Raw genomic sequence first — 15,707 nt, 5'->3', positions numbered from 1 at the left:
GAACATTGAGAGAGAGAGAGGCTGGCCTCACTGCTCACAGCTCACTCTCTTCTTCTTCTCCAACGTCGCTGAATCGCCACCATCTACCGCCACCGTTGTCTGCGCCGCCACGCAGAGGCTGGACGCCGGACGGATCCCTCATCCCTCGCCTGTCGCCTTGCCTCATCCCTCATCCCACGCAGAGTCGCAGAGCCCACCAGGCCACCACCACGCAGGGAAGGTTCCTCGTTCGTCGACACCACCCCACCACCACGCAGAGTCGCAGAGCCCATCACCATGCAGTGAAGGTTCCTCGTCGACACCAGCCCACCACCACGCAGAGTCGCAGAGCCCACCACCTGACCACCAAGCAGTGAAGGTTCACCGCCCCTATTCTGCGGTCGTTGGCCGTCGCACTCCTCCATGTTCTGCTTCACTGCGTTTGCCTCCCCTCCCCTGTTCATCGCTCTTGTTCAGTTGTTCTTCACTGCCGATCTCATCTGCTTCAATTCTGCCGATTTCCAAGGTAATTATTTTAAACAAATTCAAATATTAACAATTTTGGTATCAATTCTGCAATTTTGGTTCTGCCCTGATCTACGTTTGATATGTTGAAAAAAAATTAAACTGATGCTGCTTCATGCTTCATGCTTCATGGTTAAAATGTGTGGTACTGTGGTTTACTGGTTGTCTGGTTTAAACTTTAAACTGTTACTTAATACTTACTTAGTTAGTGGTTTTTTTTAATGTGTCTGAATATCTGATTGAAACTCTGAAGTCTGAAATGTTAGTGTTACTGTGTTAGTTTAGTTAGTGTTAGTTATGAATTTAGTTAGTGGATAATCTGAATCTGAATTTGTTAGTGGATAATCTGAATCTGAATTTGTTATCTGGGTTGTTGATTTTTAGGAATAAAAATACAAAATGTCTGAGAATGTTGGTTCAGGGATAGGGTCTTCGCTTCCTAGTATTCCTAGACCTACACCTGCTGTTTCTAGGAGGAAAAATGCAACTGGAAATAGAAGTGATATAGGATGAAAATATGGGATTGATGTTCAAGGAAATGGTAAAAAAGTGAAGTGTAATTATTGCTCAAAGACTATAAGCGGAGGGATTTATAGATTCAAGCATCATCTTGCCGGTACTAAAGAGGATTCAGAGCCTTGTACTTCAGTACCTGAAGAAGTTAAGGCTGTGATGTTGAAAGTCTGTGTAGAGGCTAAAGAAGCATCATTGAAAAAGAGAAGATTTCGGTGATGATGAGGATTATCCTGAACAAACAGAAAAGGAGAAGGACAATTCTCAACAAAAGGAAAAAGATATTCGCAACTTTGTCACAAAAGGAAAAGGGGCTCAAGTTCAATCAACAATAAATCAAAATAATGAAGAAGGATCTAAAGGAACAATGTGATCAACAATGTGCCATATTTTTCTATACAAGTGCTATTCCTTTCAATGTTATTAAGAATCCTGAGTTTTTAAAGTTTTGTGAGATGGTTGGGAGATATGGAATTGGCTACAAACCCCCTTCTTACCATGAGTTAAGAGAAACCCAATTAAAGAAAGCAGTGACTAATGTTGATGAAATGCTTACCGAGTTTAAGGCAGAGTGGAAGAGAACTAGTTGTTCAATCATGTCGGATAGATGGATTGATAAAAAAAGGCGTAGTATTTGTAATTTCTTGGTGAACAGTCCTAAAGGAACAATTTTTCTTTATTCATTGGACACTTTTAACATATCAAAAACAACGGATAAAGTTGTCAAAATGCTAGAAGATGCTGTAAAATTTGTTGACGAAGAGAATGTAGTCCAAATTGTTACAGATAATGCTGCTAATTATAAGGCTGCTGGAGAAAGAATGATGGAGACTAGAAAAAGTTTGTACTGGACACCATGTGTTGCACACTGCATAGATTTGATATTGGAGAATTTTGAAAAGAAGCTAAAGGTGCATGAAACAATCATAAAAAAGGGAAGAAAAATCACCACTTTTATCTACTCGCAGAGTATGCTCATTAGCATGTTGAGAAAATTTTACAAAGAGAAAGGACTTGGTTCGGCCAGGTGCCACAAGATTCGCCACTGCCTATTTGACTCTCACTTGTCTTCATGATAATAAAGGACCGTTGATGATTATGTTTACTTCTGCTGATTGGAAGACAACTAAGGTTGCATCAACGTCTGAAGGAATAAGAGTCCAAAACATGGCCTTGGATAGTAGGCTATAGAAGAATATTGTCATATACCTCAAGGCTGCTGCTCCTCTCATTACAGTCCTTCGCTTGGTTGATTCAGATGAAAAATCAGCCATGGGTTTCATCTTTAAAGGTATGAGAAAAGCCAAAGAAACAATCAAGACTAACTTCAATTGTGTTAAAAAGAGGTAATCTTGAATCTTGACTAATTGAAAGCTTTAACATTTGATTATCAATGTATCATGTTACCATGTTTTCTAATTATATTCAGTTATTTATTTAATTTTCTTATTTTCATTCATTTGCATTGTTATTTTTAGTTATGAACCTATATAAAAAATTATTGATGGAAGGTGGGAAAGCCAACTGCATAGACCATTGCATGTAGCTGCGTATTATCTTAATCCTTATTATCACTATGAACTAAATTTCATGGTTGATGATGCTGACATTAAGATTGGTCTATATAGTTGTTTAAAAAAACTGGTTCCTAACCAGGAAGAAAGGAAAAAGGTTGGTCTACAGCTTCCTGACTTTCATTATGCTAGAGGCCTCTTTGGTAATGAAATTGCAAAGAGTAGTAGGAAGACCATGCTACCTACTGAGTGGTGGAACTTCTATGGAGATAGTTGTCTAGAACTAAAGAAGTTTACTATCCGAGTTCTCTAAGCTTAACTTGTAGTTCATCTGGTTGTGAGCGTAATTGGAGTGCATTTGAAATGGTGATTCCTTAATCCTTAGAACTATTCATTATTTATTTTAATTTTAATTTTTGTATATTTATTAACTATTGACACTATATGTTTGTAGGTTCATACAAAGAGAAGAAATTGGTTGCATCAAAAGAAAATGAATGATTTAGTGTCTGTGATGTATAATTTGAAGTTAAAGGGTAAGCAAATTAGAAAAACTCCAGAACTTGAATTTGATGCAGTGCATTCTGATGATGAGTGGACAACTGAGGATGTTAATGAAAATATTGCTGAAAGTGTTGAGCATTCTCACTTGCCAACGAATGACAATACTAATGATGATCTAAATAGTAATGAATTTGCTATTCCAAGTATGAATAGTAATGAATTCAACATGGGTGAGGGAGGTGAGAATGAGTTTATTGGGGATCCACAACAAAATTTAATAGAGGAAGAAGATGAACATGTGAATGATAATGATGATTTTGTTGGCCGTGTTGAACCTGAGCCTGAAAGAAATGATGTTTCTGATGAAGATGGTGAAGATGATGATGTTAATGCCATGGAAGATGAAGATATTGGAGGATTTGAGTTTTAGAGTTTATTAGAACATTTAATTGTTGCTTTGTTGTTTTCTTTTGTGTTTTGGTTATGTCTTATGAAGCTTTGATTGTGTGATTGTGTGTTTTATGTTGAACTAGATACATACTTGTGAAGGATTTAAATGTGTGATCTAGAGTACTTGTTGTAACTTGTAATTGTAGTATTATGTTAATTTATTATGTGTTTTGATGTTGAAATTGTTAAATTTAAATGTCTATATCTGAGTAAATATATATATTATACATAATATATATTTTTTTTTATAAAAAATGTATAACAGGTAAACTCGTACGAGTCTACGAGTCGAGTCTAGGTCAATTCCACGAGTTTACCTAGACTCGCGAATTTGACAACCTTGATGAAAAGAGTATTTACGAACTAAATTTAAGAAAAAAAGAAACTACTTCAATTAATTTTTTATTTCATCTTTTATTTACTGTAAATAAATTATGTATTCAATTAATATTTGTTACCGAATTATTATTGTTGCTGAATCTAAAAAGATAGAATGGAAGTAAAACTCCTCCCAAATACAAAATCTTGAAACACTAAATCCACGAGTTATAACTTACATTAACACAGTCCTGTATCTAAAATAATATATCTCAATATCTAAATAACTATTATCTTTCACTACAAAAGACAAGGAGGATAGTTGCAATTGTTTTTGTTATTAGCAGCGATTTTAAATCGTCGCAAAATCTAATACCAACAATTCATAAACCTATTTTTTTATTATAATTTATTTTTGTAAACAGTTAGCTCTGATTTTTGAACTGCCGCAATTTTATACATAAATTTTTAAAAGAAAAAAACTGATCAACTACAAAGGTTTATACTTTTTTTTTACTATAACTTATTTTATTTACATTATATTTATTAAACTTGAGATATTAACATAAAAAATATTAAATAAACTATCAAAACTCATAGATAAATTTAAAATATTAACTAAAAAAAATATTTATTTATAAATTATTTACTCAAAAACTCTCGAACAATACAAAACTACTATGCCAAAAAAAAATTTATTATCTTCAATTTACTATTTGTAAATTTACTACTTCGGCTAACGACAAATAAACTAACACGATTACATACCGGCCATACCCAATTATCATGATTGATAATTTGATATATATGCACGGTTGTTGATGACAGCCTATAGTTGTCAAATAAAAATAGGGCAATTATCAAGAAACTCCGTATAATAAGTCACGTAGAAGAGTGTAGTCCAATTGGAAGCTAAGAGATCAGAGGACTGGTTGAACATAGTTGTGCATAATTGCCTTGCCGTTTTATTTTATGTTCTTTTATTCTTGCTGAAATCTGGACGCTTCAAATTTGCCTTAATTGTATGGTTTTTCATTTCACAATTTATTTTCTCTTTTTATCGAAGAAACTCCTATACTAAGAATTTGACAGTGACTTATAGGTACATACAATCTTACCAAAAAGAAATCCACTTTGTTGTTGTTATTTGTCAAATCCAATTTAATTTATTTGGTAGAAAATGAAATACGATAAATTCCGTCACGTTTTCTTTGAGATTGTGGCGTCAATCACTACGAATCATTTCTCTCCAAAAGTGAACAAAATCAAAATCACTACGAATCTTAGTGTATTTAACTGTTACGTCAACTTTTTTCTTAATATTTTAAAAGTTTAATTTTAATACCGTAAATATTCAATTATATCTGTTCTTTTAAATTATTATTCATACAATTAATATAAAAAAATAGTTATTATTGTTAATATTGTATTATGTGATTAGATGCATATATTAAAATATTTTATATTAATAATATATCAAAATTAAATTTATATTTTAAACCAAAATTTTAATTCCTATTTAGAAAAGAGCAACTAGTGATAAACCCCAAAAATTATTTGGTTATGAATTTTAGTTTAAATTTTCTGAACATTAGTTATTAAATAGAATTAAATAAATAATAAATAAATTTCTAATCTTTTATCACAAAAATAATTAATTAAGTCCCTTATCAGATTTAATTAATTACACATAAGTTATAGTCAGGAGAAATATAGGTCTCTCAAAATCTTATCCAAAAATCATGAGTACAAACTTACGTGTTATCTGTTTACAAAAGTTGATGATTTATTAGTAGTCAAATTTGGTAAAAAGATTAATTGTTTTCAAGATAAAAAGTTTGAGATTTGTTTGTACTTTTCTTTTAAATTAAATGAACGATTTTTTCCCTCTATGTAAGAAAGCAGCGATTACTTTGTTAGTTTGAATCCAAACAATTCAAATGCCACTAGCTACTTCTAGTCTTCAATCACTATCTTTTTTTGGTGATTTTAACTTAATGTCTAAGTTGCTTACTCCTTGAAAGTTTGAACATTAAACATGCTCTAATTAAGTAACGCGAAAATATAAAAGGAATCGTAATAATACTGCTTTTTTTTTTTTTTTTCTTTTCATGGGTCGTGAATAATTTAACAACAGGGATAGGCTCCACAAATTTGACCGTTCATGGGAGACACAAATCTGTTTCTCATGAGCCATATATTTTCAGTTTTTCACGTGCATTTGCATACATACTTAATTAATTATAATAATTTAGGTAGGTTCGGTGAACGAATTAATAGTGTGACATTCACACTTCTCAATTTTGCCACAATGAGTGTGTCCCATGCATTTATATCACCGTCTAACTTCATATTAATGTTGCAAGTGTGAGGAGTAGTGTATGAAATTAGTCTTACATTATAAAAAAAGTAAAGAATAGTGAGAAATTTATAAGATAAGAAACTTATTAACTTACTACCTTACGATTTTGAGTTAGATGTAGTATCTTCTCATTTTATATTCTCTCGATTTTCTTCTGAAATAGTTCATGTCTGAATTGGAGATATTTTTTGTTAGATGGGTACGACATGTGAGGTGCTTGGCTTCCCCTATAAATATTAACACCAAGAGTGCAATAAAAGAATCAAAGCAAACCTTGTGGGCATGCATGTGTAATCATATTATCTATAGTCTAACACATTATTTTGGTTCATTATTTTCATCCTCTGCTTTGAAATTTCTCCTTCTCATCATAAGAAGAACTACTTAATTATCTCAAATGGAATTGGGAAGCGTATTGCATTTCCTTGAGGACAAGACCATTCTAGTCACTGGTGCCACTGGCTTCCTTGCAAAAAGTAGTGATATGTGTTGTAAAACAATTTACTACTAAGTTTAATTCCATATGCTCTTAATTAATTACTAATTGTTATGAATTTACAGTTTTTGTGGAGAAGATATTAAGATGTCAATCAAATGTGAAAAAACTTTACCTTCTTTTGAGAGCTACCGATATTGAATCTGCTACTCATCGCTTGCACCATGAGGTGACAAATATATATATTATATATCTTCTATTTGTTTATTTAATTTATCTTATATTTTGATGTATGTGCATGCATGGATTTGTATATGATTCTCTACAATCTTTTTCAAAATTCAAAATATGTCTATTATAGTTGATATTCCATCCTGTGTTGTATGCTTACATTTTTATATGTATGTAGATCGTAGGGAAGGAGTTGTTTAGATTGCTAAAGGAAAAGTTGGGTACAAAGTTCAATTCCTTTGTGTCAGACAAGTTGAGTGTGGTACCTGGAGACATTTCTAAACAGGACTTGGATTTGAAGGACTCCATTCTAATGGATCATATTTGCAATCAAACTGATATTATAGTTAATATTGCTGCAACTACTAACTTTGATGAAAGGTATATAAATATTGGTAATATTAGAGAGACAAACAAAATCAGTCAGAACTTATCTTATTTAGTATTCATTAAGGTAGCGTTTGTTTTGAGGTACTGAGACAGGAACTGAGACTCAGTATCGTGTTTGTTAGTTCAGAGACTGGTACTAAAATTTCTGTCTCTGTCTCTAAAATTTCAGTATTTCAGTACCTCTAAAAAGTAGGGACACAAGAGACTGAAATTTTTAGAGATGGAGACTGAAACTTTAATAACATTTTATACCTAAAATACTTTCATTTCAATTAATTAATTCCAATTTTACCCTTTGTGCAAATTAAATTAGAGTTTCATTCTTGTTTCAATTCCTGTCTCCCATTTTGCACCAAACAGAATACTGAAATTTATTTCAATCCCTGTCTCTTAGTCTCTGTCTCTCAGTCTCAGTCTTTTCGTCTCTGTCTCTCCACCAAACGCTACCTAATTGTTGCAACAATTAATAGAGGCTAAATAAGACAAATTCTAACTATTTTTTTTTTGTTAATTTTTTTGTTATTAAACATTTTCGTATAAATATATATCAATTTGAGATCATTAAATTTCGTATATAACCACAAAATAACAACATACATTTCTTGAAAATTTATGATCTTATTATTGTTATTTAATGCAGATACGATGTTGCATTGGGTATTAACACATTCGGAGTTAAGCATGTATTGAACTTCGCTAAGAAATGTACTAAGCTCAAAGTGCTTCTTCACGTATCAACAGGTTAGTACATTTCCTTATTACATACTACATTTTATTAAATTTCAACATCTATTGCCACTAATTAATAAATGTGTAACAATATTATTTTTGTCATACTAATTGATGTAATTGAATGGCATATTATTATAATTATTGAATTAGCATACGTGTGTGGGGAGAGAGGAGGAGTGGTAGTAGAGGATCCACAGGAAATGGGTGTGTCATTGAATGGAGTGGCAGGATTAGACATTGACATGGAAATGAAGTTGGTGCAACAAAAACTCAATCAGCTTCGGGAACAAGGAGCCTCTGAACATCACATTAAACTCGCCATGAAGGAATTAGGCATCCAAAGGTTTGAATTACTCTTATCTACTACTTATTGTCACCATCATTTTACGTACCCCTTCTTCATCTTTCTTGTGACATGCTGGGCCCAAAATAAATACAAGTAATGTAGCATATATATATATATATATATATATGATCAAGTTACTTTAGTAATTAAATTTAATTAAATTAGTTTAATAGTCTATTGACACAATAAAAATCAATTAAAAAAAAGGAAAGATATGCACAGAAAGAAAAAAAAATTAGTTAAATTTAGATTAAAAAAAATTTCTTCACCCACTATTTTATTTTATTATCCGTATAAATATCTATTTTGGTGATACTATATTATTCAGCTGATTAATTAGATATGCCATGCTTGTGTGTTATGCATTGATATGAATGATGGGAGTGCTATATATGGATGTGAGACAGTTTTTTATTGAAACATGAAGCAAAAAATCGGAACATTCAAATTCTGTTAAAAAAAAATTAGATTACTAAATCGGATGATTCAAGTTGTGAGGATGAAAAAATTTGAATTTTATGGTTAATTAATCGGACCGTCTGATTAGTTTTTTTTTTTGTAAAAAGAAAACAGACACTCCGATTAGAGTTTTTAATTTTTTATTTTTTTTCATAAAATGAAAACGGACCGTCCGTGTTCTTCTCTCCAACTCCCTTGATCCGAGTTGTGCTCCCCTAACACCACATGCAGGTAAAGTTCCTGTGCTCTCCATAACGATGCAACACACCACCCTCTCCTCCATATTAAAAATAGAAAGCGACATTATTCTCTCTCTTTCTCTCTCTATATAAATTCCAAATCTTAAAATATCTAGTATATTTTAATTTTTTTTTCTTCTAGGATAAACACACTTCACGCAAAGAAAATAATTTAAAAGAAATGATTAGACAATAGAGAATAATCTGTGAAAATTTAGTGATTGAGATATATGATATTTATATATTTAAAAAAAAAATATTAGATAATCATCAATATTTTCTCTTATATTTAAATCAGTACTGATTAATTCTATATTTTTTTTCATTAAAATATTGACCTTTAATATCCTATTTTTTTTCGTCAAACTCGATTTATTATGTCAATATATTAATCATATATCTTATCCAATAACAAGGGAAAAAAATGAATCGACTAAGCATACAAAGGGAAAAAATTTTGTAAAAGAGGTTATTTCTTGACATAAACTCGTGATCGGTAAAATTCTACAAAAGAAATTTTAAAATTGGCGTGTGTGTCCGTTTTTTTTTTCATTATTATTATTATTATTATTTAAAATATTATGTCTACCTATCTGTGTATTTAGATCTTTTGTGTATATTTTTTTATTAAAAATGATCGACAAAAAATAAGATTAAAAAAGATAAAATGTTTTGTCTTTTATACTAATAAATACAAAAGAGATATAGAAAAAAGCAGTAAATATTATTTTTTAATTTGTTATAAATACCTACTTCAACATAACGTATCCATTCATCACGGCTTACAAACACATGCATATATATCTTGATCTGGTTCTTGTGTCATGCAACAAGCTAAGTATATTATGAGGTTCTAATATTAGGTTAGGTAGGGATATTTGTTCAATTTGTCAAAATGTTTGAACTCTCAATTCAATTGGTCAAAGAATTGATCAATTAACAAAATGTTTTGAATATATTTTGCCTCATGCGACAAGCTAAGCTAAGTACAATAATGCATCTAATTAAGGTTGGTAGTAGCTCTTCTTGTCGAAAAATCTAGCCATCGAATCAACATAATATATATATCATGTTTTCCATTATATCTCTATACACACAACTGATCATTTAGTTAACTTTATTGATTGATAATTATATTTTGGAAAAGTATAGGGTATGTAACATATTATCTGCCAATTTATTACCAACAATAATTAATTATTATATTTTAAACACATATATAAAGAGACACATCTAAAAAATATATCTATAAAGACACTTCTATTAAACACAGCCATATAAAAAATATTTTTGTTAGACACATCCACAAAGACACTTCCATTAAATACAATTATATTAAGAGTTGGCAGAAGTTGGCAGAAATGTTGTTGGTAACGTAGCAGGATTGTTATATTTTACATAGCAATTACCACAAAATCATGGACTAATAGTTTATGGTTATATTGTACCTTAATTTATTTTCAGAGCAAATATGTATGGTTGGCCAAACACATATGTTTTTACAAAAGCAATGGGTGAAATGCTTATACAAACTTCAAAAGAAAATACACCTGTTGTTATTGTGCGTCCTACCATCATTACTAGCACTTATAGAGAGCCTTTTCCAGGTTGGGTCGAAGGTGTAAGGTACAAATTAATTTTATGCCTCCTCTTATGTTAGGTTTAATTTCCTTAAATTATTGTCCATTTTATACATTTCATATGACTTTTTTACATGGCGCAGAACCATAGACAGTTTGATTGTTGCTTATGGTAAAGGAAAATTATCATGCTTCCTTGCAGATCTTAAGGCAGTTTTTGATGTGGTGAGTAACTTGATCAAACTATTAAATATGAATTTACATTCCATTCTTCAATCAGTAGTCAAAACCAAATATAATACTATCATATATATGACTTATTACTTATGTACTATCTTTTAGATTGCGTTTGATAACGAGAACAGCATAAAATAATTAAAAATAAAATATAAATAATGGAAACATAAAAATTAATATTTTTTATTTTATTTGATAATAAATTAGAATACATTATAAAATTAATTTTTTTTAATTTAAAAAATTTGAAAAAAATAAGATAAGAATATAATTATAATAAATTAATAAAAATAATAAAAAAATAAAAAATAAGTAATATCTCTTATTAGTATTTTTATATTTTTCTGTCAGTATAAACGTAAAATATACTAATTCAATATTTTTGTCCATATATTTTATCCGTCAAATATAATTTTGTGTATAAAACTTAATTGGATTTAGTTTGTAATCTTATCAGAGAGTTTGATATGCAGATACCGGCTGACATGGTAGTGAATGCAATGATAGTGGCTATGGTGGGCCATGGAAATGAAGGTGATAGTAATAGTGATGATAACTTCATATACCATGTGGGTTCTTCTGTTAGCAACCCTGTGAGATACCAAAATCTTCATGACTATTCCTTCAAATATTTCACTGCAAAACCTTGGATCAATAAAGAGGGAAAGCCTATCAGAGTTGGCAAGGTTACCATGTTGAGTAGCATGGCAAGCTTCCATAGATACATGTTCATTCGCTACTTGCTTCCGTTAAAGGTTTTATTATTTACCTTTCATATAATAATTAAATGGTGCAATTATATTCCGAGCTTAATAGGATTTGAAATTGAGTTTTTACAGAGTTTGTTAGCATGCATTATTTGGCAGGGACTAGAACTGGTGAATGAAGCATCATGCAAGTATTTTCAAGAAACGTATCATCAACTTCATAGAAAGATCCATGGTGTTATGCGGCTCGCTGAGCTTTACAAGCCTTACGTATTTTTTAACGGCGTGTAAGTTTATCGTAACTTACGCTTCGTTGTATTAATTATGACTATGAAACTGACACTTCGCTGAGCTATCAACATTTTGGACATGAACACTCGCTGACATTCGTCCGACACGTGTGTCCGTGTCTTAATAAAAAATAAAAAATTTTTTTCTGGATATGTCTGGACACACCTAAATATCATCACGTGTCTGCGTGTCCAGTCTTATTCTTAACATATATTCTTAAAATAAATTTAGATATAGTATATATTATTATTTATTAAAACAAAAAATATTTTAAATACTTGATATAATTAAAATAAGATATTAAAAATAATTAAAAATTTTATTTTATATTTTAATATCAATAAAATATCAAAATATCATTACAATTTATCTAAAAAATACTTTATATTTTATATATATGTGTGTCCTCGTGTCATGTTAGATTTTAAAATTCACGTGTCGGCGTGTCCTGTATCGTGTCGTATCCCATGTCCGGATCAGTGTCCTGCATCATAGATTATGAAAAAAATCTTGGGAGCTAAGTAGCTAACACTGCACCACTATCGACTACAATTTTTACATGTAGCTCATTTCAATATAAAATACGAGAATATTTCATTATTTTAATATTTTATATGATTATAATGATTGTACAAAATGTTATTAATATTTTGTAAAAGAAAATTTTAATTATCAAAAGATTGTAAAAAAATTATTTTAATTATAAAAAGATAAAGTATTATTAACGTTTTGTAAAAGTCTATATAACATCTAGTATAAATCATTTTTTAAAAAAATTACCTCTTATAATTTAATATATAAAAAAAATTCACAACTATCATTACAGCCAATATTAATACAAAAAAAATTTAAAACTCTTAAAAATAAAAATATTTAAATTTTAATTAAAAGTAACGTTCACAATTCAAAACTCTTTTGTTAGACTTTAAAGTTTATATTGAGTTTGTTTAATAACTTGTTATAATATTAATTCTCTAAGGCCTAAGCTAGTATTAATAATTAATTATTGGCTAAATTTAAAATAATATTGATTCTCAATTAATATAGGTTTATTAATTATTAACTAAAAGTAGCTTTTTTGTTTTGCAAACAGATTTGATAATATGAACACAGAAAAGTTGTTGAGAGCGGCGAGAGAAGGTAGGGCAGAGATGGATTTGTTTTTCTTTGATCCAAAAATTATTGATTGGGAAGAATACTTTATGAAGATCCATTTCCCTGGCATTTCCAAGTATGTCTTCAAGTGATAATTATAATTAAGCATTTAATTTGTACTTTATTTGTAATATCACAACTTATTATTATGCGTGCCACTTTGTATTATGATCCTTAAGTTTTATATATTGCTTATATATGTGTAATGTAATGTGATGGGATGATTATTTATGTGTTATTACAAGTGTTATATTGAATCTTATAATTGTTGATTTTTATGTGATGATTGTTCTGATGGATTTAATAGTTTTATATTTTTATTTATGTGATGATTGTTCTAATACGAACTACAAACTCAGTTTTCATTCTCGGTAACCTCCTTGGCTCCTTCTCCCCTGCTACTATTCCTACATGATTGATAATAAAGTAAAAAAAAAAATATTTTTCTAATGTAATTAATGCATGAAAACTTAAAAGGGTTAACAATTAGAAACGGATCCAGAAAATTTTGATAGTGGGATAAAATATATATAACATGATAATAATTTTTTAATAAAAATATTAAATTTATATAAAAAAAATTAGCTATCAAATTATCTACTATAGATTTATGTATAAATACATATATATATTATTTCACTTACTTTTAATGTGTATTTTACATTTCAAAATTTGTATTTTAAGATTTATTCTTTACAAGTGATTATTTTATATATACGTAGTATAATTGTTGTTATAATTATATTTTGTTATTGTAAAATATGATTAGGTTTTAAAATATTTAATTACAAATTAAAATATTAAAATAGTAATTTAAAATATAATTTTTTATATTTCATATTTTGAAATCTTGACAATATAATCAAAATATCTTTTTTTTGTATATGTCGTTGAACAATCATTTAAAACTCAACTTTCATACAATTAGCTCTTGATGTTCATTCAATTAATATAGTTATAAAAAAATAAAGCTAATTTCAAAAGAAAAAACACAAATGGATAGATAATATGTTTTCGAGTCGATTTCTAAGAAAAAACACTAATCTTATTTAAATTTAAAAATTGATCATTATAATGGACATCTAATATATATATAGAGTACTCAAATTGACTATCAAGTGTCGAAAGTTGAACAAAAAATTATTGTGGGGTCAAATTTAATAATTTAGTGGGGTAAATAAATATTATTATTATATACTACTCAATAAAATTTTAAATTGTGGTGGGGGCACTTGTCCCCACACTCGTAAGAATAGATCCGTCCCTGTCAACAATTAATTAATATTTTTTTTATTTTTATTCAATTATTTTATTTGTAGAACTTTAAAAGGTGTCTTTAGAATATTTGTTAGTAAGATCTTTTAAACATTTAATTAAGAGATAAAGTATTTTTTTAATTTTTTAAAATAATTTAAAAATTATAATATCATATTTCTAACATTGAATTAGTTTTAACTGATCCTAATGTTTCAACTTTCAATTATATCGTTATGTGCTAGTATCGTTAATTAACGAAGATGCCAACATACTAATTATATAAACTTATAGATACTAATTTAAGTATTTGGTATTTTTTTTTAAAATTAATTATGGTAAAATTTAAAAATGTGTGTGATTAAAAAATCAGAATAAATCATTCCACTTTATTTTTTATCTCGACTCCCTCTAAATGCTTCCCATGATAAGTAGGTGAATTAATATAATAGTAGTTACAAAGGGATCAATATATTAGTAGTTACAAAGCCTATTTCATTAATTCTTTAGAAAAAAAAATATTAGTTATTCTTTAAATTTTAGTTTTTAATCAGTTTTTTTTAAATTTATTATTATTTAATTAATTTAAATATTTATTTTTACGTATCATTTGTTTAAAAAATAAAAAATTATTTATTATTTATTTTCTTTTTTTTTAAACTAAATAAAAAATAATATTCAAAAGATATTTAATTGCACTGTTCTAAAAATAGATGCATCAAACTCTTTTGTTGATAATGCTAACGTCGTACTTCCTAATTCTTGAAAGTTGCGCTCTTTAAATTACTGTTAATGTTAAATATGTCTGAATAAATATATTAGTGGTTACAAAAAAAAATTTTAAATTAATGTCAATTAAAGTATCTTATTACAATAGCATATATAAAAATTAAATTATAAAAAATATCATTAAAATATAATACGATTATATTCTAATAATTAAAAATATATTATTATAATTAATATGTAGAGGTTATAATGTGTGATAAATTGATTGATAAACAAGTGAAATAAACTAAAAAATCAACATATTAAAATGTTATATAAATAAAGTTAATTTAAAAATTTTGATTAATTATGACTGAATTATTTTTTTTTCAAAATTTTTCTATTTTACCATTTATCTTTAAATTTATTAAATGACTCAAACAGCCAATGGCTCTTATATACTACATGCAACATGAATATCTAGTACCTTCTAATTAAAAAGGTATGGAAAAAAACACCTTAAGTAAATATTCTATCTCATATTCAACGCTTAAATTCTTGAGATTACATTTTTATTAAAAATGACTCAGCCATGACTCAGATACAGATAAAGCAAAACGTGCTTAGCTTTTAGTGGAATGGATGAGGTGTCATTCATCACAAGAAAATTTTGGCTTAATATGAAGCATTTAATTCAATCAAACCGAATGTATTTTCATATAATTAAATCTACATCACACAGTTGAACTAACTTTTATAATTTTATTCTTATGATCT

At 28.6% G+C, this 15,707-nt stretch overlaps 2 protein-coding genes across 2 annotated transcripts; both read left to right on the top strand.

Annotated features, from left to right (window-relative positions):
- Positions 1-1,361: 1,361 nt before the first annotated feature.
- LOC140181219 (uncharacterized) lies at positions 1,362-3,465 on the top strand. The gene is made up of 4 exons (XM_072224741.1): positions 1,362-1,928; positions 2,233-2,363; positions 2,529-2,835; positions 2,986-3,465. Exons 1-4 carry the CDS (start codon positions 1,362-1,364, stop codon positions 3,463-3,465), a joined length of 1,485 nt encoding a protein of 494 aa, XP_072080842.1.
- A 2,567-nt stretch (positions 3,466-6,032) lies between these two features.
- Positions 6,033-13,246, top strand: LOC112772561 (fatty acyl-CoA reductase 3). The gene is made up of 10 exons (XM_025817530.3): positions 6,033-6,641; positions 6,727-6,830; positions 7,011-7,213; positions 7,863-7,963; positions 8,105-8,297; positions 10,463-10,624; positions 10,722-10,803; positions 11,289-11,570; positions 11,682-11,809; positions 12,907-13,246. Exons 1-10 carry the CDS (start codon positions 6,563-6,565, stop codon positions 13,058-13,060), a joined length of 1,488 nt encoding a protein of 495 aa, XP_025673315.1. The 5' UTR covers positions 6,033-6,562; the 3' UTR covers positions 13,061-13,246.
- The last annotated feature ends 2,461 nt before the right edge of the window (positions 13,247-15,707 follow it).

The sequence above is a fragment of the Arachis hypogaea genome, chromosome 18 (genome assembly GCF_003086295.3).
Source record: "Arachis hypogaea cultivar Tifrunner chromosome 18, arahy.Tifrunner.gnm2.J5K5, whole genome shotgun sequence".
NCBI lineage: Eukaryota > Viridiplantae > Streptophyta > Magnoliopsida > Fabales > Fabaceae > Arachis > Arachis hypogaea.
The sequence above is the reverse complement of the archived record's forward strand: the minus strand, read 5'-3'. Positions and strand labels throughout refer to the sequence as shown.

Excerpts from the sequence above, each read along its gene's own strand:
- LOC112772561 (XM_025817530.3), top strand. The coding sequence starts at position 6,563 with ATGGAATTGGGAAGCGTATTGCATTTCCTTGAGGACAAGACCATTCTA. Across the intron at positions 6,831-7,010 it reads CTCATCGCTTGCACCATGAG|ATCGTAGGGAAGGAGTTGTT; the intron begins GTGACAAATATA and ends ATATGTATGTAG. Across the intron at positions 8,298-10,462 it reads AAGGAATTAGGCATCCAAAG|AGCAAATATGTATGGTTGGC; the intron begins GTTTGAATTACT and ends ATTTATTTTCAG.
- LOC140181219 (XM_072224741.1), top strand. The coding sequence starts at position 1,362 with ATGAAGAAGGATCTAAAGGAACAATGTGATCAACAATGTGCCATATTT. Across the intron at positions 1,929-2,232 it reads ATTTTGAAAAGAAGCTAAAG|GCTGCTGCTCCTCTCATTAC; the intron begins GTGCATGAAACA and ends ATATACCTCAAG. Across the intron at positions 2,364-2,528 it reads TTCAATTGTGTTAAAAAGAG|GTGGGAAAGCCAACTGCATA; the intron begins GTAATCTTGAAT and ends TATTGATGGAAG.